Raw genomic sequence first — 27,283 nt, forward strand, 5'->3', positions numbered from 1 at the left:
GTTTCTAGTTAATTGTGCCCCCCAGAAAGTTCATGATGGGGAATTCAACAATGGAGACATTCAATAATTAGATTCTCTCTTGTTAAAGATGGTCATTGCCTGATATTTCTGCAGTGAGAATGTTATTTGTCACGTGATGGACCAAGCCTGAACATTGTTCAGATCTTGCTACAGAGGGACAATGACTGTTACAGCATCTGAGGAGTTGTGAATAGTGCTGAGCATTGTGCAACTATCAGCAAATGTCCCCGCTTCTGAACTTATGATGGAGGGAAGGTCATTGATGAAGCAGCTGAAGATGGTTGAGCCTAGGACACTATCCTGAGGAACTCCTGCAGCAGTGCCTTGGCACTGAGATAATTTTATTTTACTCATTTATGGGACAAGGGTGTTGCAGGCTGGGCCAGCATTTATTGCTCATCCCTAGTCAGCCTTGAACTGAGTGGCTTGCTAGGCCATTTCAGAGGGCAGTTGAGAGTGAACCACATTGCTATGGCTCTGGAGTCACATCTAGGCCAGACCAAGTAAGAATGGCGGATTTCCTTCCCTAAAGGACTTAGTGAACCAGATGGACTTTTCTGACAATCAACAATGGTTTCATAGTCATCAGTAGACTTTTAATTCCAGATTTCCTTTATTGAATTCAAATTTCACCATCCGCCATGGCAAGATTCAAACTTGGGTCCCCAGAACATTAGCTGAGTTTTTGAATGAATAGTCTAGCAATAATGTCACTAGGCCATTGCTTTCCCTAAAATAGGCCAACAACAATCTTAGCCTTTGTGCTTTGTGCCAGCTATGACTCCAACCAGTGGAGAGTTTTCCACCTGATTCTCATTGACTTCAATTTTGTTTGGGCTCCTTGATGCCAAGTCAAATCCTGTCTTGATGTTAAAGACAGTCACTCACACTTCCTCTCATGAGTAAGAAGTCTCACATCACCAGGTTAACATCCAACAGGTTTATTTGGTATCATGAATTTTCAGAGCACAGCTCATCTAATAAAGGAGCAGCACTGTGAAAGCTCATGATACCAAATAAACCTATTGGACTTTAACCTAGTGTTGTAAGACTTCTTACTGTGCTCACCCCAGTCCAACAGTGGCACCTCACATCATTCCTCTCATGAGTCAGCTCTTTTGTCCATTTTTGGACCAAGGCTGTAATGAGGTCAAGAGTCAAGTGATCCTTCGGAACCCAGACTGTGGGTGGGTAACCAGGATATTGCATGTGACTGCACTGTTGGCACTGTTGGCGACATCTTCCATTACTTTGCTGATGGTTGAGAGGAGACCGATGGGACAGTAATTTGCCCATTTGATTTGTCCTACTGTTTGTAAACAGGATATATCCAGCCAGTTTTCCACAATGTTGGGTGTTGTAGCTGGCATGGCAGGGTCCTAGCTGTACTCGAAATCTTGGCTGAGGGCACGCTAGTTCAGGAGCGCAAATTCTTCAGTGCTCCTGTTGCAGTATTGTCAGGGCCTATGGCCTTTGCTGTATCTTGTGTCTTCATGATGTGGAGATGCTGGCGTTGGACTGGGGTAAACACAGTAAAAAGTCTGACAACACCAGGTTTAAGTCCAGGTTTCGAGGTTTCAACCTCGAAAGTTTGTGAGTTTACTATCAAATAAATTGGTTGGACTTAAACCTGGTGCTGTCAGACTTTTTCTTGTGTCTTCAGCCATTGATGGGCCAAGGCGCCACCTTATTAAAAGAGTCAGGCAGTCTCATGTATTTCCCATGTATCAATTTGCATATACTGGCAACCTCATCCCAAGTTTCCCCAGAGGTAAGCAGGTGCTAAGGTGAATCTGTGTATGTGCAGACAGTGTTAATATGTTAAAAGATTGGTAATGACTGTATTGTGTTTGCCACATTCGAATGCCAAGCCTGAATGCACTTTTAGCCAAACAGAACTCCAGCTAAATCCAAACATAACAAAGACACTGGATTCATTGTTTATTATCAAGATAAATGAAGACTGAGAACGCTTTGAGTCAGTACTGGAGTCAGCCAGGAAGATTACTGCAATACACAACAAGAAGCATTAACAACACTTTAATTTCAGAGTAAGCTTTGTGAACAGACAGATTAAGCAAAAAAAAAGACATTACGCCAACTGAAAAGATTATTTTGTGTTGTGTCCTACATTTTGGGTGTCATTGCATATAGATATAGAGAGGTGGGTGCCAAATTCTATGACAAACCAGCTAACAACAACACATCGTGATTGCAGCCCTGAAATTATGGAACAGAACTAGACTATGAATGCTTACTGCTTTCATCTGAAGTTTCTCTTATTAATTTAAAGAAAATATTGAACTATTTATTTTAAAGTACCACAGAGAAGAAATTCAGACAACTGTTTAGCATTGCTGTCTCACAGTGCCAGGGACCTGGATTCGATTCCCGTCTTGGGTCACTGTGCAGAGTCTGCATGTTCTCTCCATGTCTGCATGAGTTTTCTCTGGGTGCTCCGGTTTCCTCCCACAATCTGAAAGACATGCTGGTTAGGTGCATTGGCCATGCTAAATTCTCCCTCAGTGTACCCGAACAGGCACCAGAGTGTGGCATCTAAGGGATTTTCACAGTAACTTCGTTGCACTGTTAATATAAGCCAACTCATGACATTAATAATAAGTAAACCCTAAACTGATTCATATTATTTTGCCCTATCTTATAATTTCAAAGCTTGGGTGAAAACAATTGAAGTTTTCACAAAATTTCAGTAGATGAAAGATAATTACATACAGGAAGGGGATAATCTAAGTGAAGAACCCCAGAAAAATGTATAGCATTACCCTAACTCAGAAAACATCACAAAATAACAGGAACCACAAAAATCATCTTAAAACTAGGCAGATGAGGAAGAAGGTTGGATTTAATTCTCAGGTGGCTAAAGCATAATGAAACAACTCGGTCATCCCTAAAAAAGCACTTTCAAGAAAGCTATTCAAATTAGTCCCAGTGAGAGAAAATTCATCCCCAGAGTCCCAGCCCAAAGTGGTTAAGGAGCTTCAACCAAATCGAAGTTAATGGGAATCAGGTGAAAAACTGCACTGTTTGGTGTTGAATCCAGCACAAAGGAAGATGGCTGTCCTTGTTGGAGCCTCGGCCTCAAGATATTGCAGCAAGAGTTTCCCAGAGGAGTGCCCAAGGTTGGAACTATCTTCAGCTGTTTCATCAATGATTTTCCCTCTATCACAAGGTCAGAAGTGGGGATATTTGCTGATGATTGTACAATGTTGAGTACCATTGTGACTCCTCGGATACTGAAGCAGTCCATGCCACATGCCGTAAGACCTGAAAACCATCTGATGATTGGAAAACATCTACCATTACAGTGAAAGTAGATGAAAAATGCTGTGACTAATTTTGCCTTAATTTGCTTAGTAATATAAAGCTGCTAAATCACTGAATTATACAGCTTAGAAGGAAGCCATTCAACTCATTGTGTCTGTGCCAGCTCTTTGAAAGAAGTATCAAATTAGTCCTATTACTTTGCTTTTACCCCATTGTCCCACAGATTACTTCTTAAGAATATATCCAATTCAATTATTTTTATTCATGCTTAGAATCTGAGCACCATTGACAAGGCCAGCACTTATTACCCATCTCTAATCTTCCTTGAGCAGGTGGTACTGAGTGCCTTCTTGAACCAAAGCATTTCATGTAGCTTAGGTACTCCCACAGCACTGTTAGGAAGAGAATTCCAAGATTTTAACCCAGTGACAGTGAAGGAATGCATTACAGTTCCAACAATATTGTGTATGACTTGAAGGGGCGCTTCAAGGTATTGGTGTTCCCATACACCATCTGCTCTTGTTTTTGTAGTTGGTAGAAAGCGGGGGTTTTGAAGGTGTTATCGAAAGAGCCTTGTCACGATGCTGCATTGCATCTTGTAGCCATTGCATATTGCTGCCACTGTGTGACAGTGATGGAGGGAATTAATACTGAGGATGGCAGATGGGATGTCAATCATGCAGGCTGCTTTGTCTTTGGTAGTGTTGATCTTCTTGAATGTTATTGGAGCTGCATTCATCAAACTCCATCATGCTCACGGCTGGTGCCTTTTAGATGGTGGGGAGGCTTCAGGGAACCAGGAGGTGAGTTACTAGCTACAGAATCCCAGCCTCTGATCTGCACAGCATTTATATGACTGGTTCAGTTCATTTTCTGGTCAATGGCAGCCCCCAGGATGTTGATACTGGTGAGGTTAATGATGGCAATGTTGTTGGATATCAAGGGGAAATGGTTAGATTTTCTCTTAATGGAGATGGTCATTGTGCAGCACTTTTGTGGCACAAATGTTACAGCCCAAATTTCTCAGACCTTACTGCATGCACATGGACTGTTTCAGTATCTGAGAAATCGTGAATGGTGCTGAACATCAGCTAATATCCCCACTTCTGACCTTATGATGGAGGGGAAGGTCATTGATGAAGCAGCTGAAGATGATGCAGCCTTGAATGCCATCCTGAGAAATTCCTGTTGCAGTGACCAGGGGCTGAGATGATTGGCCTCCAACCAGCACAACCATCTTCCTTCGTGCTAGATACATGACTCTAACCTGAGTCCCATTGACTTCAACATTGTTCAAGCTTCTTGATTATTTTGCTGTTGATTGAGAGTCATCCAAGTCCACATAGAAATTTACGATTGAACCTGCTTTCATCACCTTTTCTAGGTAGTCCATTCCAGATCAAAACTTGTAATAATACCTAAGCAAAGAACTGATTAAATCTATTGCATTCAGAGAGTATTGCAAAACTCATGTTTGAGTCTCACAATTTCCGATAATGAGGTTTTGCACTTTGGAAGGACAAACCAAGGTAGAACGTTCAAGGTAAATGGCAGGACACTGAAGAGTTCAGTAGAACAGAGGGATCTGGGAATACAGATACATAATTCCCTAAAAGTGGCATCACAGGTCGATAGGGTCGTAAAGAGTGCTTTTGGTACATTGGACTATCTAAAATAAAGTATTGAGTATAAGAGTTGGAATGTTATGGTGAGGTTGTATAATACATCGGTGAGGCCAAATTTAGAGTATCGTGTACAGTTTTGGTCACCTAATTACAGGAAGGATATTAATAAGGTTGAAAGAGTGCAGAGAAGGTTTACAAGGATGTTGCTGGAACCTGAGAAACTGAGTTACAGAGAAAGGTTGAATAGATTAGGACTTTATTCCCTGGAGCGTAGAAGAATGCGGGGAGATTTGATAGAGGTGTATAAAATTATGATGGGTATAGATAGAGTGAATGCAAGCAGGCTTTTTCCACTGAGGCTAGGGGAGAAAAAAACCAGAGGACATGGGTTAAGGGTGAAGGGGAAAAAGTTGAAGGGAATATTAGGGGACTTCTTCACACAGAGAGTGATGGAGTGTGGAATGAGCTGCCAGATGAAGTGGTGAATGCAGGCTCACTTTTAACATTTAAGAAAAACTTGGACAGGTACATGGATGAGAGGGGTGTGGAGGGATATGGTCCAGGTACAGGTCAGTGGGACTAGGCAGAAAAATGGTTCAGCACAGGCAAGAAGGGCCAAAAGGCCTGTTTCTGTGCTGTAATGTTCTGTGGTTCTATATGTTCCAATGTTTTGTCCTCATAGAGAAGTAGTCTTCAGCTTGTATTGTCACAACTATTCGTGGGTCTGTAGCTAAACTGGAGGATAGCAACAAGATATAAGAGGCCACAGAAACTTAGACAATGGTGGTGGGGCATTCATTACAATTATTTGACATGTCATTACTCAGGGAGGACAACGTGAGGTCAAGTAGTGCAAACAAAAATCAGCTGTGGTCAGATCCTCTGCAGGATCTTTTCTGAGGTAGTACAGACTTAAAATCATCAAATCCCTACAGTGCAAGAGGAGGCCATTTGGACCGTAGTGCCTGCACCGACAACGATTCCACCCAGGCCCTATCCATGCAACCCCACATAACCCCTGCTAGTCTCCCACACACTAAGGGGCAATTTACCATGGCCAATCCACCTAGAGTCATAGAGGTTTGCAGCAGGGAAACAGGCCCTTCGGCCCAACTTGTCCATGCCGCCTTTTCTTTGAAATGACTAAGCTAGTCCCGATTGACCGCACTTGGCCCATATTCCTCAATTCCCATCTTACTGATGTAACTGTCTAAACGATTTTTAAAATACAAAATTCTACTACTACCTCTGGCAGCTTTTTCCAGACACTCGCCACCTTCTGTGTGAAAAAATTGCCCCTCTTGACCCTTTTGTACCCCTCCCCTCTCACCTTAAACCTATGCCTTCTAGTTTTAGACTCCCCTGCCTTTGGGAAAAGATATTACTATCTAGCTGATCGATGTCCCTCATTATTTTATAGACCCCTGTAAGATCACCCCTAAGCCTTCTACGCTGCAGAGAAAAAGTCCCAAACTATCCAGCCTTTCCTTATAACTCAAACCATCAAGTCCTGGTAGCATCCTAGTAAATCTTTTCTGCACTCTTTCTAGTTTAATAATATCTTTTCTGTAATAGGGTGACCAGAACTGTACACAGTGTGCCCTTACCAATGTCTTGTACAACTTCAACAAGACATCCCAACTCCTGTATTCAATGTTCTGACCAATGAAACCATGCATGCCGAATGCCTTCTTCACCACTCTGTTCACCTGTGACTCCACTTTCAATGAGCAATGATCTGTTTGTTCTATAACACTTCCCAACGCCTTACCATTAATTGAGTAAGAACTGCTCTGGTTCGCTCTACCAAAATGCATCACCTTGTATTTATCTAAATTAAACTCTGCCTGCCATTCGTCAGCCCATTGGCCCAATTAATCAAGATCCCATTGTAATCTGAGGTAGCCTTCTTCACTGTCCACTATGCTGCCAATCTTGGTGTCATCTGCAAACTTATTAACCATGCCTCCTAAATTCTCATCCAAATCATTAATGTAAATGAGAAATAACAGTGGACCCGGCATCGATCGGTGAGGCACACCACTGGTCACAGGCCTCCAGTTTGAAAAATAACCCTCTCAACCACCCTTTGTCTTCTATCATCAAGTCAATTTTTATTCATTTGGCTTGCTCACCCTGGGTCCTGTGAGATTTAATCTTATAGAACAACCTACCATGCGGTACCTTGTCAAAGACCAGTTAAAGTCCATGTAGTCAACGTCAACTGCACTGCCCTCATCTACCTTCTTGGTTATCCCTTCAAAAACTCAGTCAAATTTGTGAGACATGATTTTCCACTCACAAAGCTACGCTGATTGTCACTAATGAGCCTTTGGTCTCTAAATGTCTGTGGATCCTGTCTCTCAGAAAACCTTCAAACAAGTCACCCACTACAGATGTGAAGCTCACAGGGCTGTATTTTCCAGGCTTTTCCCTGCAGCCTTTTGAAAAGAAAGGCACAACATTTGCCACCCTCCAATCTTCAGGCACCTCACCTGTGGCTATTGATGATTCAATTGATGATGGGGACAAAGTAGAAAGGATCAAGAGCTTCAAGTGTTTAGGTGTCCAGATCACCAACAACCTGTCCTGGTCCCCCATGTCGACACTATAGTTAAGAAAGCTCACCAACGCCTCTACTTTCTCAGAAGACTAAAGAAATTTGACATGTTAGCTACGACTGTCATCAACTTTTACAGATGCAGCATAGAAAGCATTCTTTCTGTTGTGTCACAGCTTGGTGTGACTCCAGCTCTGCCAAAGACCACAAGGATCTACAAAAGGTCATGAATGTAGCCCAATCCATCGCACAAACCAGCCACCCATTTATTGACTCTGTCTACACTTCCCGCTGCCTCGGCAAAGCAGCTAGTATAATTAAGGACCCCACCCACCCCAGACATTCTCTCTTCCACCTTCTTCCTTCGGGAAAAAGATAACAAAAGTCTGAGGTCACATACCAACTGACTCAAGAACAGCTTCTTCTCTGCTGCTGTCAGACTTTTGAATGGACTTATGTTGCATTAAGTTGACCTTTCTCTACACCCTAGCTATGACTGTAACACTACGTTCTGCACTCTCTCGTTTCCGTTGCTATGAACGGTATGTTTTATCTGTATAGTGCGCAAGAAACAATACTTTTCACTTAATGATAATACATGTGACAATAATAAATCAAATCAAATCAAATATATCTCTGCTAGGGGACCCAAAATTTCCTCCCTAACCTCTCACAACGTCTTGGGATGTTGGCAACATAGATAACCTAACCCGCACATCTTTGGACTGTGGGAGGAAACCGGAGCACCTGGAGAAAACCCATGCAAGACATGGGGAGAATGTGCAAACTCCATGTAGAGCAACTCAAGCCAGGCAGCTAACCACTGTGCCACCGTGCTGCCCTTTGTAGGAAACTCATCATTTAAGGCAATGTGTCAGTTACATCGAGCAGATGCTGTACCATCAACAACCCTCACAAAGCGAAAAGCATACCTAGATTTAAAAATTTGATTGATATTTCTAATGCTAGAGTGCGGTCTGGGACTTACACCATTATTGCTACATTAGGACGTATGAAACTTGTGTACGTTCCTGGAATGTTGCCATTCGGATCTCCTAGAAATTATTGAAATTATTTTTTGTTAGGTCTCAGGAGCCAGCATCCAATTCTTATGTGCTTAAAATAGCCCAGTGAGGACTACTGTTCTATAGATGGATGGACCTTCCCAAAATCTGACAAGCAGTCTTTTCAAAAATCTGATATAAGGAATGAGTATTTTAGCTTTATGATTATGTTAACCTATCATTAAATGAAGGCTGGAGACCAGTAGTCCTGTAGAATTTCAGGTACAATTTGTTGATCAGATATAATATCCATGTGCATTCTTTTCTGTGTCAATCTTTCAGTTCCTTACAGAAAAACAATTCCTTACATGCAAAAAGTGTCACCAGTTTTGTGGTGCTAATTCTCTTGATATACTTGTAATTAATTACATTGGCTTCTAGAATGTACAACCACATTCCTTATTATAAGGATATCAATGTATTTATGTAGTAAGTGTCTTTGCTTGCGTCAGTTCCAATTGTGTACCCTAACCCCACATTCATATTGTAATCAAGCACAGTTTACATAACTGCATTCAGCAAAGTGTTGTAATGAAATGCGCAGAGAAGCTTCATAGCACTGCAATATGCATCAGTGCATGATGCCTTTGTGAATATGTGAATGACATTATCATGTTACAAAAATTGACATCATTGTGTTGACTCAGCTTCACTGACGCAGCTTAAAGCTACCACTGAAAATGACTTATAAGTGACCATTGAATGTGCCATATCTTTCAACAAGTTGTTTACAGCTAACAAAATATGTTCACATCCCCTTTAATAAGTGGCTGGGTTCTGCAGGGGGGAGGAGGGGGTGTGCTCTTCAATGGTAACACAAATTCCCCATGGACTGAAATATATAGTGGTCGATTCTCCCAGCTCGGACCAGGAGACTCAAGCTGAGGCCTCTTAATAGGCTTCCCACTGGGTGCCTTGGCATCTGCACATCTCCAGCTGCCGGATTTCTGGCGTCATCATTTCCAAGCCGGAAATCATGTGGAGCTAAATAAGTTATTTAAATGGGGATTTGCCTATCATTAGCAGGCCCACGACTGAGGTATGGGAGGCCAGCGATCAGGGGGTTTGGGGTTGGAGGGGCAACATTGCGGGGTTGGCCAGCGATTGAGCTGGCCAGCGATTGGGAGGCTGGCCGTGCCGGGCTACTGTGCATATGCCGATTTTGGTGCTGACAGATCGGCGCATGCACAATGGTCTGCCAAGTGCTATGCTATTGGCCTCTCCAGTGGAAAGATTTTGTGTGGGAGATCCATTTTGAAAGTCCTGTTGAAAAAACCAGCTGGATTTACTCCAGTTTCGGCATTGAGAATTTTTTTGGGAGACTTCCACCCATAATGTGTGAATAAGCATTTAAAGCAGTTGTTTTTGTGACAACATGCAGAGGTGCCCACTCCTCATCTTAAGGATGCTTGCTTTTCCATAATCCTTAGGACCACAGTTCCAAACTTGTTGGCTCCAGAATCTCACTGGAGTCGGGATCTAAACTTGGCAGAAGGGTAGGGTTGCCACACCACCTGAATTGTCCATGAGTCTCCTATGAATCTTCAGGACAGAACTGTGAGCATCTTAGGAGGAAAAGGAGCTGAAAGAACACTGTGATTATTTATTTTCTTTGAAAAGTTATGAAAGTACTGGAGTAGCGGCAAAGGGTTGTTTGACTGGGTGGGGTGGGGCTGGAGATGGAAAGTTGTGTGGTAAATCCTCCACGATACGTCCAACCAGACCTGATAAGGCTACAGCAATGGAGTGAAGAGGAAGAGCGGGAATAGGGACACTAGAAATTCTCATGGAAGTGGTGATGCAATTATTTTAGAGATTTGTTTGCCATCCTATGGTGGAATTTCAAGGGCCAGTGAATTTTCATTTCAAAACATTTGGATGATTGGTGGATGAGATTGATCTGGTGTGTAATATTGGTGTTTGAATAAATCAGTGCTCAGAATTATGGCGCTCAGTTATAAGTTGACATGTGTCTCTCAAATGCTTGCCTCTTAATAATCAACCACTGCAATGGACGTGCACGAAATAACTCAGAAAATTAAGGACTTGATCAATGTGACTATTACTAAAAGGTGAACTGCACTGACCAACCTTTGGACTGTGCTCTGAGACTATTAGCTTGCAGCACTGAGGAATAGCATCAAAGGTTTTGGCTAAGACAAGTGTAATTTCTGATACTGCACTTGGTCGGAGCCAATGAGGTTACACTGAGGCTTCACCTGAAGCAATTCTTTTAAAGCCATCTGGATCTTTTGGCTAAGATGGAGCTCTGATCGAGCCCGGGATGGGGTGTTAACTCCTCATCCTGTCAGCTTGGATCTTATTTGATTGAGCCCAAGATGGAATATATGCCCTGTCTTGTCAGCTTGGATCTGTTTCATCTCGCTTGTAGGCACTCTGAGACAAATTAGATTTTTGACTGGGAATACAGTAGCAAAAGGTACAAACAAAAAACCAGCAGTGATGGACGTTTTTTTTTAGGTCAGTTGAATTTTCCTACAAATCTTAGAAATCTGATGCTGACTGACTTTTATCTTAGCACGTTTTAATTTTATTTTTGTTTGAATTCTTTAATTCTCCCTGCCCAGCACCTTACCCACCTACATGACTGAAATCAGCTCCTAGGCTGGGATTTTACTTGCTCCCCTCTCCTGCCCACCGATAGGCAAAGCAAGCCAGTAAAATCGCGTGAGAGCCAAGGAATCAGGATCATGCCCGATTTCTCAGCTCTCACAATTTTACGGGAGCCGGATTTCCGGTGAGGTCAGCCTCTCGCTGGAAATCAGCAACAGACTGAATAATTTATTCAAATTTATTATAATATTAATTTACGTCTGTTTTAGCGAGCCCAGCGCTGAATCGTCCGGGCTCACTTGCCTTTATGGCCTTGCCAGGAGAGGCTTTCTCCAGCGAGGAAAACACTTGCTCCCCATGAACAGGGAACAGTCTTGCTGGCGGGCAGAAATGGAGGTCATTGAAGCCCTCAAGGGAGGCCGAGGGCAAGAGGGGGTACATTTTGGGCAGTGCCAGCCTGGCATCTTGGCACAGCCAAGGGGCTGGGCCTACGGGAGAGGGGCTTATGTGGGGCAGTGCTTATGGAGGCCTGAGGGGGTAGGTCCTAAAGGGGTAGGGCATAAAATGGCTGGGCCAGAAGTGGGCAGAACCGATCATGGAGGGAGGGGGGGCTTGTTGTCACTCTGTCTATGATAAGACTGGTGTGGCCACTCTGCACTGCAATTGGATCAGGGGGATGGTGCGCGATAGCTCTGGGCAGCGGGGAGGAGCAACAGAGTCTACATTTCTGTGCAGCGTGGGTTAGCAATTGGCTGCAGGCCCCTACAATTGCAGTGGAGGGGTGGAGGTTTTGTGAGGCTGCTTGCAACCACAGAGGACCTGACAACTTGTTTCCTGTCTTTCAGACCTCTGTTGTTGAAATTGCGCATGTGCAACATCAGAGGTCAGCACATGCACAATAGCTCCCTCTGCAGCCCTGATTGGTGAATTAAGCCCAGTCCATTGCCTGCAGCAGCTAGAAATGGTCTAGCCCATAATTCAATGTCTAAAATTGGGTGTGAAAACTTGCCCACAAAATGGACCAGGAACCCTCCCATTTTCACGCTAGCTGGACATTTAGAATCATTCTTGTAAACTTCTGCCCCGAATCATCTGATAAGATGCTCACCTCCAACAATTTTTGAGTTGGTGCATGACTATCATTCAGGGGGACCCTCCAATATTAACTCCTTCCTTTTCGTCATCACTTTGAAACCTCTCCTGATGACATTGCCTTGACTGGAATTCTTTGAGGATATAACTAGTAGAATTGATGAGGGGGAGCAGTGGATGTGGTTTACCTGGACTTTCAGAAGGCTTTTGGTAAAGTTCCACATAAGAGTGTGTGTAAAATTAAAGCACATGGGATTGGGGGTACTGTATTGAGATGGAGAGAAAACTGGTTGGCAGACAGGAATCAAAGAGTAGGAATAAACAGGTCTTTTTCCAAATGGCAGTCAATGACTAGTGGGATATCGCAGGGATGGGTGCTAGGACCCCAGCCATTCAGTATATATATTAATGATTAAATAAGGGAATTATATGTAGTGTCTCCAAATTTGCAGATAACTCAAAGCTGGGTGGGAGGGTGACCCATGAGGAGGGTGCAGAGATCCCTAAGTGTGATTTGAACAACTTGAATGAGTGCACAAATGATTAGCAGATGCAGTATAATGTGGATAAATGTGAAGTTATTCACTTTAGTAACAAAAATGGGCAGGCAGATTACTATCTGAATGGTCAGATCTGTGTGCTACAGAAACATAGAAACTAGAAGCAGCAGTAGGCCATTTGGCTCTTCGAGCCTGCTCCAGCATTCATTTTGATCGTGGCTGATCATGGAATTTAACATCCTGATTCCCCCTCTTCCTCCCATACCCCTTTAGCCCCAAGAGCTATATCTGATTTCTTCTTGAAATCAGACAACATTTTGACTTCAACTACATTCTGTGGTAGTGAATTCCACACATTCATCGCCCTCTGGGTGAAGAAATTTCTCCTTACCTCAGTTCTAAAAGGTTTATCCCTTATCCTCAAACAATGACCCATAGTCCTGGACTCCCCCACCGTTGGGAACATTCTTTCTGAATCTACCCTGTCTAACCTGTTAGAATTTTATATGAGATCCTCTCTCACTCTAAACTTCAGTGAATATAGAACATAGAACATAGAACATTACAGCGCAGAACAGGCCCTTCGGCCCACGATGTTGCGCCGACCAGTTAAAAAAAAAACAACAACAATGACCCACTAACCTAAACCAATCCCTTTTCGTCCATAAACCTGTCCACAGACCTCTTAAACGCCCCCATACTAGGCGCATTTACAACTGCAGCAGGCAGGGCATTCCAATCCCTCACCACCCTCTGGGTAAAGAACCTACCCCTGACATCTGTCCTATAACTACCCCCCCTTAGTTTAAAGCCATGCCCCCTCGTGCTAGATTTTTCCATCAGAGGAAAAAGGCTATCACTATCCACCCTATCTAAACCTCTAATCATCTTATATGTTTCAATAAGATCCCCTCTTAGCCGCCTTCTTTCCAGCGAAAACAACCCCAAATCCCTCAGCCTCTCCTCATAGGATCTCCCCTCCATACCAGGCAACATCCTGGTAAACCTCCTCTGCACCCTCTCCAAAGCCTCCACATCCTTCCTGTAATGTGGGGACCAGAACTGCACACAATACTCCAAGTGCGGCCGCATCAGAGTTGTGTACAGTTGCAACATAACGCTACGACTCCTAAATTCAATCCCCCTACCAATAAACGCCAAGACACTGTATGCCTTCTTAACAACCTTATCTACTTGATTCCCAACTTTCAGGGATCTATGTACACATACACCTAGATCCCTCTGCTCCTCCACACTATTCAAAGTCTTCCCGTTAGCCCTATACTCAACACATCTGTTATTCCTACCAAAATAATTATAGTTCTAAATGACTTTGTCTCTCCTCATATGACAGACCTGCCATTCCCAGGAATCAGCCTGGTAAACCTTCACTGTACTCCCTCTATAGCATGGAAAGCCTTCCTCAGATAAGGACATCAAAACTGCACTCAATACTCAAGGTGTAGGCACCAATGCCCTATACAATTGCAGCAAAACATTTCAATCCCTATACTCAAACCCTCTTGCTATGAAGGCCAACATTTGCCCTTATAGCAGGCAGTAAAAAGGGCATTTGCAATACAATATGAACAAATATGGAGGTTATCCACTTTAGTAGCAATAATAGGAAGACAGGCTACTATTTGAATGGGTGTAAACTGAGAGAGGTAGCTACTCAATGAGATCTTGGAATCCTTGTGCATCAGTTGCTGCAAGTAAGCATACACGTATAGCAGGCAGTAAAACATGTATGCTTACTTGCAGCAACTGATGCACAAGGATTCCAAGATCTCATTGAGTAGCTACCTCTCTCAGTTTACACCCATTCAAATAGTAGCCTGTCTTCCTATTATTGCTACTAAAGTGGATAACCTCCATATTTGTTCATAATGTATTGCAAATGCCATGCAAATGCCCACATACTCAGCCTCTCCAAATCTCACTGAAGCATCTCTGCATCCTCCTCACAGCTCACCCTCCCATCCAACTTTGTATCATCTGCAAATTTGGAGATAATGTATTCAGTTCCCTCTTCCAAATCATTAATATATAATGTGAACAGTTGGGGTCCTAGCACAGATCCCTGTGGAACCCCACTAGTCACTGACCAATCAGAAAAAGACCCATTAAGGCACCCCACGTGCAGCCTCCCCTGCAGACCCCACTCCTTCCCCTTAGGCTCCACCCGCTCCCTTGAGCCCTAGCCTTTGGCACTATCTGGTGCGTGGTGCGCAGTGCCAGGGTGCCTAGTGTGCAGTGCCAGGATGCCAGACTGGCACTGACAGGGTCCCAGGCTAGCACCACCCAAGGGGCACTGCCCCCTCTGACCCAGACCACCTGGGGCCTCAATGGGCTCTGGTCCCACCGGTGAGGCCATTACGTCTGGTCCATGTTGCCGGGGACCATACATGATCCTCGCCAGTCAGATCCTCCACCGGCGCAGCTGTCAAGGCAAGTAAGCCCAGACTATTACGTAGGGGCTCACTAATAATATTTAAATTCAGATTGAAATATTAACACCTGCCTTGTGCAAGTCTGATTATGCCAGTAATTCACGGCTAGTGTCATTACGATCTTACCAGCTCACAATGCTGATCGACCAGTGTGACGAGTCAGCAAGATTGCTCCCATGCGCTGCAAAAAGCAGTCTTGGTCTGAAGTTTCTTGGATTTCCACAACAGAGTGGAAGTTGTTTGTTGTTTGTCTGCTGCATCATTATTAAAGCAACAATAGTTTTGCTTTGGTTAATATTACTGGATTTTTATAGTTAAACATTTGTAAAGGAATATTGGGCTGTAAGGTGTTTACTTGTGGGTTTGGAGTAAGGAGTCTTTTGGGGGAAAGTTTTATAAGACTAATTTAAACTGTGTGAGTGTAACCTTGTGTGCTTAATTCTTCTTTTTTTCTTGTTAATAAACCTTTTAACTTTTTTTTTATGTCCCAGAAATGTTACTGGACTTCTTGCTGCTGAGATCAATATGATATTTTTCACATTTTCAGAAAAGGGTACGGATCAATAAGCCAGGTTTCCCACTAGGATTTAGTGTGCTCAGCAATTAGCATCTGCTATGTTCATAACAACTCATTATTATCCTGTCACTGACAGGCTTCACTGCTGTGACAGCAAGAAACCCACTCCATGATGGTGCTTTTCTCCACTACCATAATTGAAGATCAAGAGCTCTGACTTCTGATCACTGCCTGTCCACCTGACTTCAGAAAGACCCATCAGGCTACTTCTCAGTCTTTCTGCCTCCATATATACTTGCTCTTTCTTTCTTGTATCTGTCCAGGTTCCAGGTTGCCAACCGCATTGCTGTGGGTCTGAATCACATGTGAGTGAGAGCAGGTAAAGATGGCAAATCGCCTTCCCTGAAGGACATTAATGAACCAGATAGTCACCACTACTGAGATTGGCTTTCAATTCCAGACTTTACTAACTGAATTGAAATTCTCCCATAAGTTTAAAGTTTATTTCTTTAGTGTCACAAGTAGGATTACATTAACACTGCAGTGAAGTTACTGTGAAAATCTTCTAGTTGCCACACTCCGGTGCTTGTTTGGGTACACTGAGGGAGAATTTAGCATGACCAGTGCACCTAACCAGCACATCTTTCAGAGGAAATTGGAGCACCTGGAAGAAACCCACGCAGACATGGGGAGAACATACAGACTCTGCACAGATATATTCAGAGTGGATAGCCAGAGGCTTTTTCCGAGGGTAGAAGTTGTCAATTACAAGGGGGCAAAGTACAAGGTGAGAGGGGGAAGGTTTAAGGGAGATGTGCGGGAGACGTTTTGTGGTGGGTGCCTGGCACGCGCTGCCAGAAGAGGTGGTGAAAGCAGGCACATTAGTAACATTTAAGAGGCATCTGGATGGGTACATGGATAGGGAGGAAATAGAGGATACGGACCGAGAAAGGGCAGAAGAAAGGTTTTTTTTAGTTTAGTTAGGGCTTCATGATCAGCACAGGCTTGGAGGGCCGAAGGACCTGTTCCTGTGCTGATCTTTTATTTGTGCTTTTTTTTTTGACAGTGACCCAAGCCGGGGATCAAATCCTGGTCTTTGGCACTGTGAGGCAGCAGTGCTAAACACTGTGCCACCATGCTGCCCCATATGCTGTGGTGGGATTTGAACCCATGTCCTCAATACATTAGCCTGGTTCTCTAGACTACTATTCCAGTAACATCACTAATGCTCTGGGGACCCGGGTTTGAATCGCACCATGGCTGATGGTGAAGTTTGAATTCAATAAAAAAAAGTCTGGAACTAAAAGTCTAATGATCACCGTGAAACCATTGTTGATTGTTGTAAACACCTATCTGGTTCATTTATGTTCTTTAAGAAAGTAAATCTGCCGTCCTCATCTGGTCTAGCCTACAGGGACCCCAGAGCCACAGCAATGTAATTGATGCTGAAATGCCCTCTAAAATAACTTAACAAGCCGCTGTGTTCATGGGCATTTAGGGACGGACAACAAATGGTTGTCTTGCCAGTGGTGCCCACATGTCATGAAAGAATAAAACAAAACTCTGAGATACTGTAGATCAGTGAGTTTAGAGATGGTGGGTGAACAGGAGTGATGTAGGGAAGGATGCAGACAGCAGAGTGTTCGATAAGCTCACTGTTATGGAGTATGGAGAATGGAAGACTGGCCAGCAGAACATTGGGATTGTCTGAAGGTAACAAAAGCTAGGATAAAAGTTTCAGCAGTAGGTGGAGTGAGGGCAGGGCATATGGAGGTGGAAGTAAGCGGGTTTTGGAAGGAGTAAGGGGGTCAGGAGCTCAGCTCAGGGTAAGATAGGATCCTGAGCTTGCCGTGGGCCTGGTTCAATCTCAGACAACGCCCATGGAAGGGGATGAAATCAGTGGCTAATGAATGGAGTTTGGAGGGCAAGAGGAATGGCTTTGTTCCACTTAATATTTTATTCAGCGTAATTTCTGTTTATCCGATACTGGATGTCAGAGAAGCAAGCATGACAAATCAGAGGCAGTGATGGGACAAGGTGTGGTAGAGCTGGGTGTCATGAGGGTATACATGGAACTTAACATTATGTTTTCAAATGATGTTGCAGAGCGGTACCATGTTGACACAAAATAGGAAAGACAAAAGAGGGACTTCAGAACTAATATCACAGGCGTTGGAAAAGAAGCCATTGCACTTGATTACCAAGCGAAGACTGGATAGTTAAGAATGGAATCAAGCGAGTGCAGTCAAATCAGAAGAGGTTTTGGAGGATGGTGATGTGGCCAACTGCTGTGGTCAAAGGTTGCAGACAGTCACACAGTAGTACACTACCTCCCACGGTAGCAGAGTGTGTCGCACGGTAACGCAGTGGTTAGCACTGTTGCTTCACAGCTCCAGGGACCTGGGTTCGATTCCCGACTTGAGTCACTGTCTGTGTGGAGTTTGCGCATTCTCCTTGTGTCGGGGTGGGTTTCCTCCCACAGTCCAAAGATGTGCGGGTTAGGCTGATTGGCCATGCTAATAAAATTGCCCCTTAGTGTCCTGAGATGTGTAGGTTAGAGGGATTAGTGGGTAAAATATGTTGGGATATGGGGGTAGGGTCTGGCTGGGATTGTGGTCAGTGCAGATTCGATGAGCCAAATGGCCTCTTTCTGTACTGTAGGGTTTCTGTGATTTCTATGAGCATGCGGTGAGGATCATTTCAGTGCTGTATCAGACAGATAGTGTCAGGAATTACTACAGGAGTCAATAATAAAGGCATTTAACGGGTTGACTGGGCAGACAATTTTGGGCTGTTCAGTAAATACATTCCTTTATTTACCAATTTTGAAACATTGAGTGCAGACAAAGTCTGGCCTTCAAGCAGTTTAAATCAATTGACCGCATCTTTTTAACATACAATTATCGCAGTGGTGAGATTTTGTGAGATCTTGGATGCAAATACCATCCATTTTGACAGGTTGTTACTAAGTGGCAATTTCCTGCATGTGAAAATGATATTAGTTACTTCACTTTCTGATTTCACCATCTGTGCGTTTGGCAAACAGATCGCATCATGCACCCTTTATCAGCACATGTACTGCAGTGTTGACAACATCAGATCTGAGCTCAAAAAGATTCTGTCACGACAGTTAACCTCATTATCCCTGCAGTTGGAAAGAGAAGTAACAGTTCATATGTCACCTCCTGATCACTACCCAGTGACTACTCTGGGAAAACAAGTGTGTGCCAATTTTGAATGAGGACAGAATCAAGATTTAACTGGGGTTGAAAAACCGGCTGGGACTTCGGAGCTGGAGGTTCCATGCTCTATTGATAAGAACGAAAGGCTGCAATCTCGGCCAAGCCAAATCTGACAAAGGAATTTCCCTTCATCCCAATGGATCCTCAGTGCCTGATCTTGTGTATTTCTTCACTGCCATGTAGCCCATTTAGGGTGCCTCCATGTTGCAGCACCTTCACAGTTACTGACCTACCACAGCATCCACCTCTCATGATGGGTTTGCAGAGGCTACAGCACTGACAGCTCTCTGATTGGACCTGCAACATCTAGGGCCCACCAGCGAACATGATGGTGACCATTTAGAAGGCTGGCTCCCTGAAGATTACTAAACTGCTCTCGCTGCCAGCAAGCACAGCCTTGGGGACCCAAAATCAGTCCAGATGTTGGAGTCCCAAAGCCTGTCAGGTCCCAAATCCAGCTGTAAATGTCAAGGGTAACAGAGGGATAAACATCACTTGGGTAGGACAAAGAAGGTTTGCTTAGTGTTTATATAATAATAATCTAGCATAAGGCAGCTTAAGACAGCAAAAAGGTGAGGCAACTAGAAAGAAAATACTAACAGGGTACATCCAAATTGATATCATCATATCCAGAAACCACTGCAACAAAAGAGGAATGAAGATACCTCCATGCTGTTAAAAGATTGCTACATTATAATCTCGACTTTTCCACGTCAACCAAAACTTGGCGTAAGGCTGTGGTATTTGAATAAGTTATTTAAAGTAGATCTTGACTTTATACAGTAGTGTAAATTGGATGATAATGAATTGACAGCCCATTTTACATCCCTCCTGAATTTAGTTTCTTGTTGTTTTATACTGTCTCACAAAATCAAGATCTAACCCTTTGAACTTTATGAACCTTAATAAATATTTCAATCCTATTAGAACATAGAACATAGAACACTACAGCACAAACAGGCCCTTCGGCCCACGAGTTGCACCGATCACATCAACACCTACCATCATATAAGATGATTAGAGGTTTAGATAGGGTGGATAGTGATAGCCTTTTTCCTCGAATGGAGAATGCTAGCACGAGGGGGGATGGCTTTAAATTAAGGGGTGGTAGTTATAGGACGGATGTCAGGGGTAGGTTCTTTACCCAGAGGGTGGTGAGGGATTGAAATGCCCTGCCTGCTGCGGTTGTAAATGCGCCTAGTTTGGGGGCGTTTAAGAGATCTATGGATAGGTTTATGGATGAAAAGGGATTGGTTTAGATTAGTGGGTCAGTGTTTTTTTTTTAAAAAACTGGTCAGCGCAACATCGTGGGCCGAAGGGCCTGTTCTGCGCTGTAATGTTCTATGTTCTAACCTACAGACCTATCTATAACCCTCAATCTCATTAAACCCCATGTACTCATCCAGAAGTCTTTTAAAAGACCCCAGCGAGTTCGCCTCCACCACCACTGACGGCAGCCGATTCCATTCACTCACCACCCTCTGAGTGAAAAACTTACCCCTAACATCACTTCTGAACTTCCCTCCCTGCACCTTAAATCTATGTCCTCTCGTAGCAACCATTTCAACCCGGGGAAATAGCCTCTGAGAGTCCACCCTATCTATTCCTCTCAACATTTTGTAAACTTCTATCAGGTCGCCTCTCAACCTTCGTCTCTCCAGGGAAAAGAGTCCCAGCTCCCTCAACCTAACTTCATAAGGCATGCCTCCCAGTCCAGGCAACATCCTTGTAAATCTCCTCTGTACCCTCTCAATAGCTTCTACATCTTTCCTAGAGTGAGGCGACCAGAACTGCACACAATACTCTAAATGAGGCCTGACAAGGGTCTTATAAAGTTGCAGCATTACCTCCCGACTCCTAAACTCAATCCCTCGATTAATGAAGGCCAGTACACCATACGCCTTCTTGACCACCTCCTCCACCTGCGAGGCCGATTTAAGAGTCCTGTGGACCTGGACCCCAAGATCCTTCTGCTCTTCAACACTACTCAGACTTCTGCCCTTGATAGTGTACTCGTTCATCCCGTTGGTTCTGCCAAAATGGACGACTACACATTTATCCGCGTTGAAGTCCATCTGCCACTTCTCCGCCCAGTCCTGCATCCTATCTATGTCCTGCTGCAACTTTTGCCATCCTTCCAGACCATCCACAACACCACCGACCTTAGTGTCATCAGCGAACTTACTTACCCATCCCTCCACTTCCTCATCCAGGTCATTTATGAAAATGACAAACAACAAGGGTCCCAGAACAGATCCTTGAGGCACTCCGCTGGTGACTGACCTCCATTCAGAAAAAGCCCCATCCACAACCACTCTCTGCCTTCTGCAGGCAAGCCAGTTCTGAATCCACAAGGCCAAAGGCCCTTGGATCCCATGCCCTCTCATCTTCTCAAGAAGTCTTGCATGGGGGACCTTATCAAACGCCTTGCTGAAGTCCATGTACACTACGTCCACGGCACTTCCTTCGTCAATGTGTTCAGTCACATTATCGAAGTCACATTATCGTAAGGCACGACCTGCCCTTGACAAATCCACGCTGACTATTCCTGATCATGTCAAACCTCTCCAAATGTTTGTAAATCTTGTCCCTCAGAAGCCTCTCCATCAGCTTACCAACCACAGAGGTCAGACTCACCGGTCGGTAATTTCCCGGGCTATCTCTGTTCCCTTTCTTGAAAATAGGAACTACATCTGCAATCCTCCAATCCTCCGGAACCTCTCCCGTCTCCATTGACGACGCAAAGATCATCGCCAGGGGCTCTGCAATCTCTTCCCTCGCCTCCCACAGTATCCTGGGGTACATCCCATCTGGTCCAGGCGACTTATCTACCTTGATAGGATTCAAAAGTTCCAACACATCCTCCTCCTTAATATTCACGTACTCAATCTTTTCCATCTGCTGCAAATCCATAACAAAATCTCCCAGATCAGCTTCCACTGTGAATACTGAGGCGAAGTACTCGTTAAGCACCTCTGCCATTTCTTCTGGTTCCACACAAACCTTTCCCCCCTCACCTTTTATAGGTCCTATCCCTTCTCTTCTTATCCTTTTACCTTTCACATATTTATAGAAGGCCTTGGGATTCTCCTTAATCTTACCCGCCAAGGTCTTCTCATGACCCCTTCTGGCTCTCCTAATTTCCCTTTTAAGTTCCTTCCTACAGTCCTTATACTCCTCAAGATCTTTAACCTCTCCTAATTCCCTGAACCTCTTATACACCTTCCCTTTCCTCCTGACTAGGTTCAACACAGCCTTTGTGCACCACGGTTCCCGCGACCTACCAAAACCCCCTTGTCTCATCGGAACGTTGTCATTCAGAGCTCCAGACACACATTCCTTGAATATCTGCCACCTTCCTTCGGTACTTTTCCCTAAGAACGCCTCCTTCCAGTTTATTTGTCCAAGTAACTTCCTGACTTCTTCGTATCTCCCCTTACCCCAGACAAACACCTTCCTAGCCTGCCTGATCCTATCTCGTTCCAATGCAATTGTGAAGGAGATAGAGTTATGGTCACCATTTCCAAGATGCTCTCCTACCGAAAGATCCATCACCTGCCCTGGTTCATTCGCCAGTACCAGGTCAAGTACAGCCTCTCCCCTCGTAGGCTTATCCACATACTGTGTCAGGAAACCTTCCTGAACACTCCTAACAAACTCCTCCCCATCCAAACCCCTTACCCTAGGGATATTCCAGTCGATGTTTGGGAAATTGAAGTCTCCCATCACGACAACTCTGTTATTAAAACATCTCTCCTGAAAGTGCTGACATACTTCTTCCTGAAAACTTCTTCCTGAAAGTGCTGACATACGCGGGGATTTAGTTCTGTGGGCAATGTGTGTGATATTTTTATTCTTTTATGGGATTTGAGTGTTCCTGGCAAAGCCAATATTTGTCGCCCATCCCAAATTATTCTTAGGCACCTGAAAGTGAGAAGCCTTCTTCAACTGCTATCGGCCATGTGACAAAGGCATACACACAGTGCTATTAGGAAAGGAGTTCCAGGATTTTCAGTCAGTGACAGTGAAGGAAGGGTGACATAGTGCCAAGTTGGCATGGTCTCTGGCTTGGAGGATAACTTGCAGGTGGTGGAGTTCCCATGCTTTTGCTGCTCTTGTTCTTCTAGCCTGTAGACCTTGTCGGTTTGAAGGAAGCTTAGCAATTTGCTGCAGTTCATCTTCTAGGTGTATATGCCGCACTTGGGGTATTGCGTACAGTTCTGGTCGCCACATTATAAGAAAGATGTGGAAGCATTGGAAAGGGTGCGGAGGAGGTTTACCAGGATGTTGCCTGGTATGGTGGGAAGGTCTTACGAGGATTGGCTGAGGGACTTGAGGTTGCTTTCGTTAGAGAGAAGAAGGTTAAGAGGTGACCTAATTGAGGCATCCAAGATGATCAGAGGATTAGATAGGGTGGACAGGGAGAGCCTTTTTCCTTGGATGGTGATGGCTAACACGAGGGGACATAGCTTTAAATTGAGGGGTGATAATTATAGGATGGCTGTCAGGGGTAGGTTCTTTACTCAGAGGGTAGTAAGGGTGTGGAATGCCCTGCCTGCAGCAGCTGTGGACTCGCCAACTTTAAGGGCATTCAAATGGTCATTGGGTAGGCATGAGGATAATATTGGAATAGTGTAGGTTAGAGGGTCATTAGATTGGTTCCACTGGTCGGTGCAACATCGAGGGCCGAAGGGCCTGTACTGTGCTGTAATGTTCTATGTTTCTATGGAACTCGTTGCCGGGGAAGCTGGTGGAAGCGGATAGGTAGTGACTTTTAAAAGACCTCTTGACAAGTACATAAATAGGATGGGAATAGAAGGATATGATCCCCGGAAGGTTAGGGGATTTTAGTTAAGTTGGGCAGCATGGTCAGTGCAGGCTTGGAGGGCCAAAGGGCCTGTTCCTGGGCTGTAATTTTCATTGTTCTTTGTTCTTTGTAAATCACTATTTCTTTAACTAGTTATTGTTTATTTTGATTTGCTGATCTTAGAATCTGATTGTCCTTTTATTTCTGTGTTGTTAGCGATAATTTCTGTGTCCAGTCACAGGAGATTTTCTGTAAATTCTTTTTCTCTTCTAGGAGGTGACTTGGTGTGGCACAAAGCCAAGTTGTTTGCGTAACATTGGCAGAAGCAAATGGCAATAAAAATCTCAATGAGCTGTGAAGAACAGCAGCAGAACTCCTGTTGAACAAGATGAATGCATGTCTGCCTGTGTTACTGCACAGTTTCATGGAAACCCATGCAGGCACGCAACATCCATAGAACTTGTCAACGGAGGGCAAGTCAACTGAAGATCACCCTTTTCAGCACAACACTGGGAGGAGGAGCTCTTCCATTTAACGTTATCACTCTTCGGAAAAAGAGATTCAAATATTTCTAAAGGCTTCTGGATGAGAAGAAAGACTAACCACCACGTTGAGACATTAATTGACTAGGACAATGGCAGAAAAGTTTGACTGCATCACCCACATCCATGGGTTTGATCTAGGTGTCCGTTATATTGAGTTGAAACCTTTGGGTTATGGTGCCAATGGATTGGTGTTTGCAGCAATAGACAGCCAAAGCTACCGTAAGGTTGCAGTGAAGAAGATCACTATTAGTGATTCTCGAAGTATCAAGCATGCTCTGCGAGAGATCAAAATCATCCGTCGATTGGACCATGACAACATTGTAAAGGTTTTTGAGGTCCTTGGCCCTAAGGGAAGCGATATACCTCGCGACATCTGCAGGCTGAGTGTAGTATACATAGTGCAAGAACACATGGACACAGACCTTGCCCGCCTTTTGGAGCAGGGACCGCTCTCAGAGGAACATGCTAAGCTTTTCATGTATCAGCTACTTCGAGGACTCAAGTATATCCACTCAGCTAACATTCTACACAGAGATCTAAAGCCAGCCAACATCTTTATCAACACTGAAGACCTTGTGTTGAAAATTGGTGACTTTGGATTGGCGAGAATTGTGGATCCACATTATTCACACAAAGTAAGTGAGTTACATTAAAATCCATTGGTTTAACATAATACTGAGGGAAACTGTATTGTTAGCTGTTTAATTGAATTTATTGGGATAGAAAACAATGGGATCTTTTGTACTTGCCTACAGAGAGGTAGAAAAATCATTTATGTACCAACTTTTTGCTTTTAACCTCAGGAGCACTGGGCAGCAGTAGTTCTCTGTTGGTGCACTGAACATTCTGTATATAGACAGCTTGTGGCAAAATGCATAGAGCCAGCATCCTGTTTAAATATGTGAAACAAGCTCCCTTGCCTTAAAGGCAGAATTGTAGATTCTGACATTGAGTTTACAGATGGTCAGTTACAGGCGAATGCAAGTTCAGGCTGAGAGGCAGGAGGTTTAGGGAGGGATGTGAGGATAGATTTTGTTTTACCCAGAGGGTGGTGACAGTTTGGAATGCGCTGCCTGGGAGGATGGTAGAAGTGGGTTGCCTCAGATCCTTTAAAAAGTACCTGGATGAGCACTTGGCATGTCATCACATTCAAGACTATGGGCCAAGTGCTGGTTGATGAGAGTTCAAGTGTTTCTCATGTGTTGACACAGACCCAATGGGCTGAAGGGTCTGTTCTGCACTATGATTACTAACACTAAAGGGTTCAGCTGACAAAGGAAGCTAATGGACCTGCAGTCCTTAAGTATAAAAGTGCTGCATGACATTGTCCATAATCAAATAATCCACTGATATATAAATTTCCAGGTCTCCTGCTCCACCACCAGATGTGCGGCAAGGGTAAGACACATGACCATCAAACAATGAGGATATTGCCCACGTTCCACATCTCAGGCATGGGGGGGGGGTCATCTTAATAATGAGGGTGGGTGATCCAAAACCAGAGTCATAGAGGTTTACATCATGGAAACAGACTCTTTAGCCCAACTTGTCCATGCTGCCCTTTCTTTTAACCACTAAGCCAGTCCCAATTGCCCGCATTTGTCCAATTTTCCTCCTACCCATGTAAGATGAAATGACAAAAATCATCATGGTATCTTGCTGCTCCTTGTAAAGAATCTAGAGGCCCTGAACTGAACTCAGGTTTAAAAATATTAAGTGCTTCCTTCTGTGGAGAAACAAAGTGTGGTATTTTGCTTATCTTTGCTCATTAAAACATAGCATGGAACTCATGCAGTCAGCCTTCATGATCTATGTTTGGAATGAAGGAAGATATACTGGTTGTAATTTCTGGGATAGTTGAGAAACAGCCCCAGACGTGCCCTGAAAGCTGGCTGCAGACATAAGGGCGAAGTAGAAAACTTACCTGTCTCCCCAAACCAACCAGGATTCTGAAATGGTACAGCAGCAAAGTGTGTATGTCGCTGGGATATAATCCAGGGGCTTGGACTAATAATTTGGGGTCAACGATAGTGAAAGAAATCTACAAATGGATGGCTGGTAATAAGTATGGGTAAAAGTGACTGTGAAACTGTGTTTGGGGCGGCACGGTGGCACAGTGGTTAGCACTGCTGCCTCACAGCGCCAGAGACCCTGGTTCGATTCCTGGGTTGGGCCACTGTCTGCTTGGGAGTCTGTATTTTCTCCCCATGTCTGCGTGGGTTTCCGCTGGGTGCTTCTCCTACAATCCAAAGATGTGCATGTTAGGTTGATTGGCCATACTAAGTCGACCCTAGTGTCAGGTGGTTAGTAGGGTAAATAAATAGGGTTATGGGAATTGTGGTCAGTGCAGACTCGATGGGCCAAATGATCTCCTTCTGCGGTCTAGGGATTCTATGATTCTACGATTCACTGCAGTAAAAGTTCCGCAGATTTACTCATGTCTTTTCAGGAGGGGAACCTGTTGTCACTTGGTCTATCAGCGATTTGAGCAGATTACACAATCCCCTCCCCGCTGCACACATAGAAGGCCCTGAGGGGGTGTGACAGAGTGGATGTGGAGAGGATGTTTCCTCTTGTGGTAAACCTAGAACGAGGGGATCACTAAAAATAAAGAGTCACCCATTTGAAACAGAGATTAGGAGAATTTCTTTTTCTCAGACAGTTGTGAGTCTTTGGAAATATCTTCCTCAAAAAGTAGTGGACGAAGATGCTTCGCATATGCTTAAGGCAGAACTGAATAGATTTTTATCAAGTGAGGAGATGAACTATTATTGGTGATGGTCTGGAATATGGAGTTCAGGTTACAATCAGATCAGCTCTGATCTTATTGAATGGTGGAACAGACTCAAGGGGCCAAATGGCCTACACCTGCACCTCATCTATATGTTTGTCTGTATTAGAGGAATTTTATCCTCGGAATACTTAGACTCAGATTTGAACAGTTGTTACTTGGACACAGTTACAGAAATGGGGCAATACCCTGCATAATTGGTAGTTT

General features: G+C 44.1%; 1 protein-coding gene across 1 annotated transcript in view; it reads left to right on the forward strand.

Moving 5' to 3' along the window:
• LOC145355444 (mitogen-activated protein kinase 4-like) overlaps positions 1–27,283 on the forward strand; it is a 116,819-nt gene that overhangs the window by 25,105 nt on the left and 64,431 nt on the right. Inside the window, exon 2 of the mRNA XM_080207598.1 lies at positions 24,014–24,920. Within this exon, the coding sequence (XP_080063724.1) occupies positions 24,375–24,920 (546 nt within the window). The 5' untranslated portion in view covers positions 24,014–24,374. The remainder of the gene's footprint in view (positions 1–24,013; positions 24,921–27,283) is intronic.

Source organism: Carcharhinus amblyrhynchos, chromosome 1 (genome assembly GCF_965287045.1).
Source record: "Carcharhinus amblyrhynchos chromosome 1, sCarAmb.v2.hapA, whole genome shotgun sequence".
Lineage (NCBI taxonomy): Eukaryota > Metazoa > Chordata > Chondrichthyes > Carcharhiniformes > Carcharhinidae > Carcharhinus > Carcharhinus amblyrhynchos.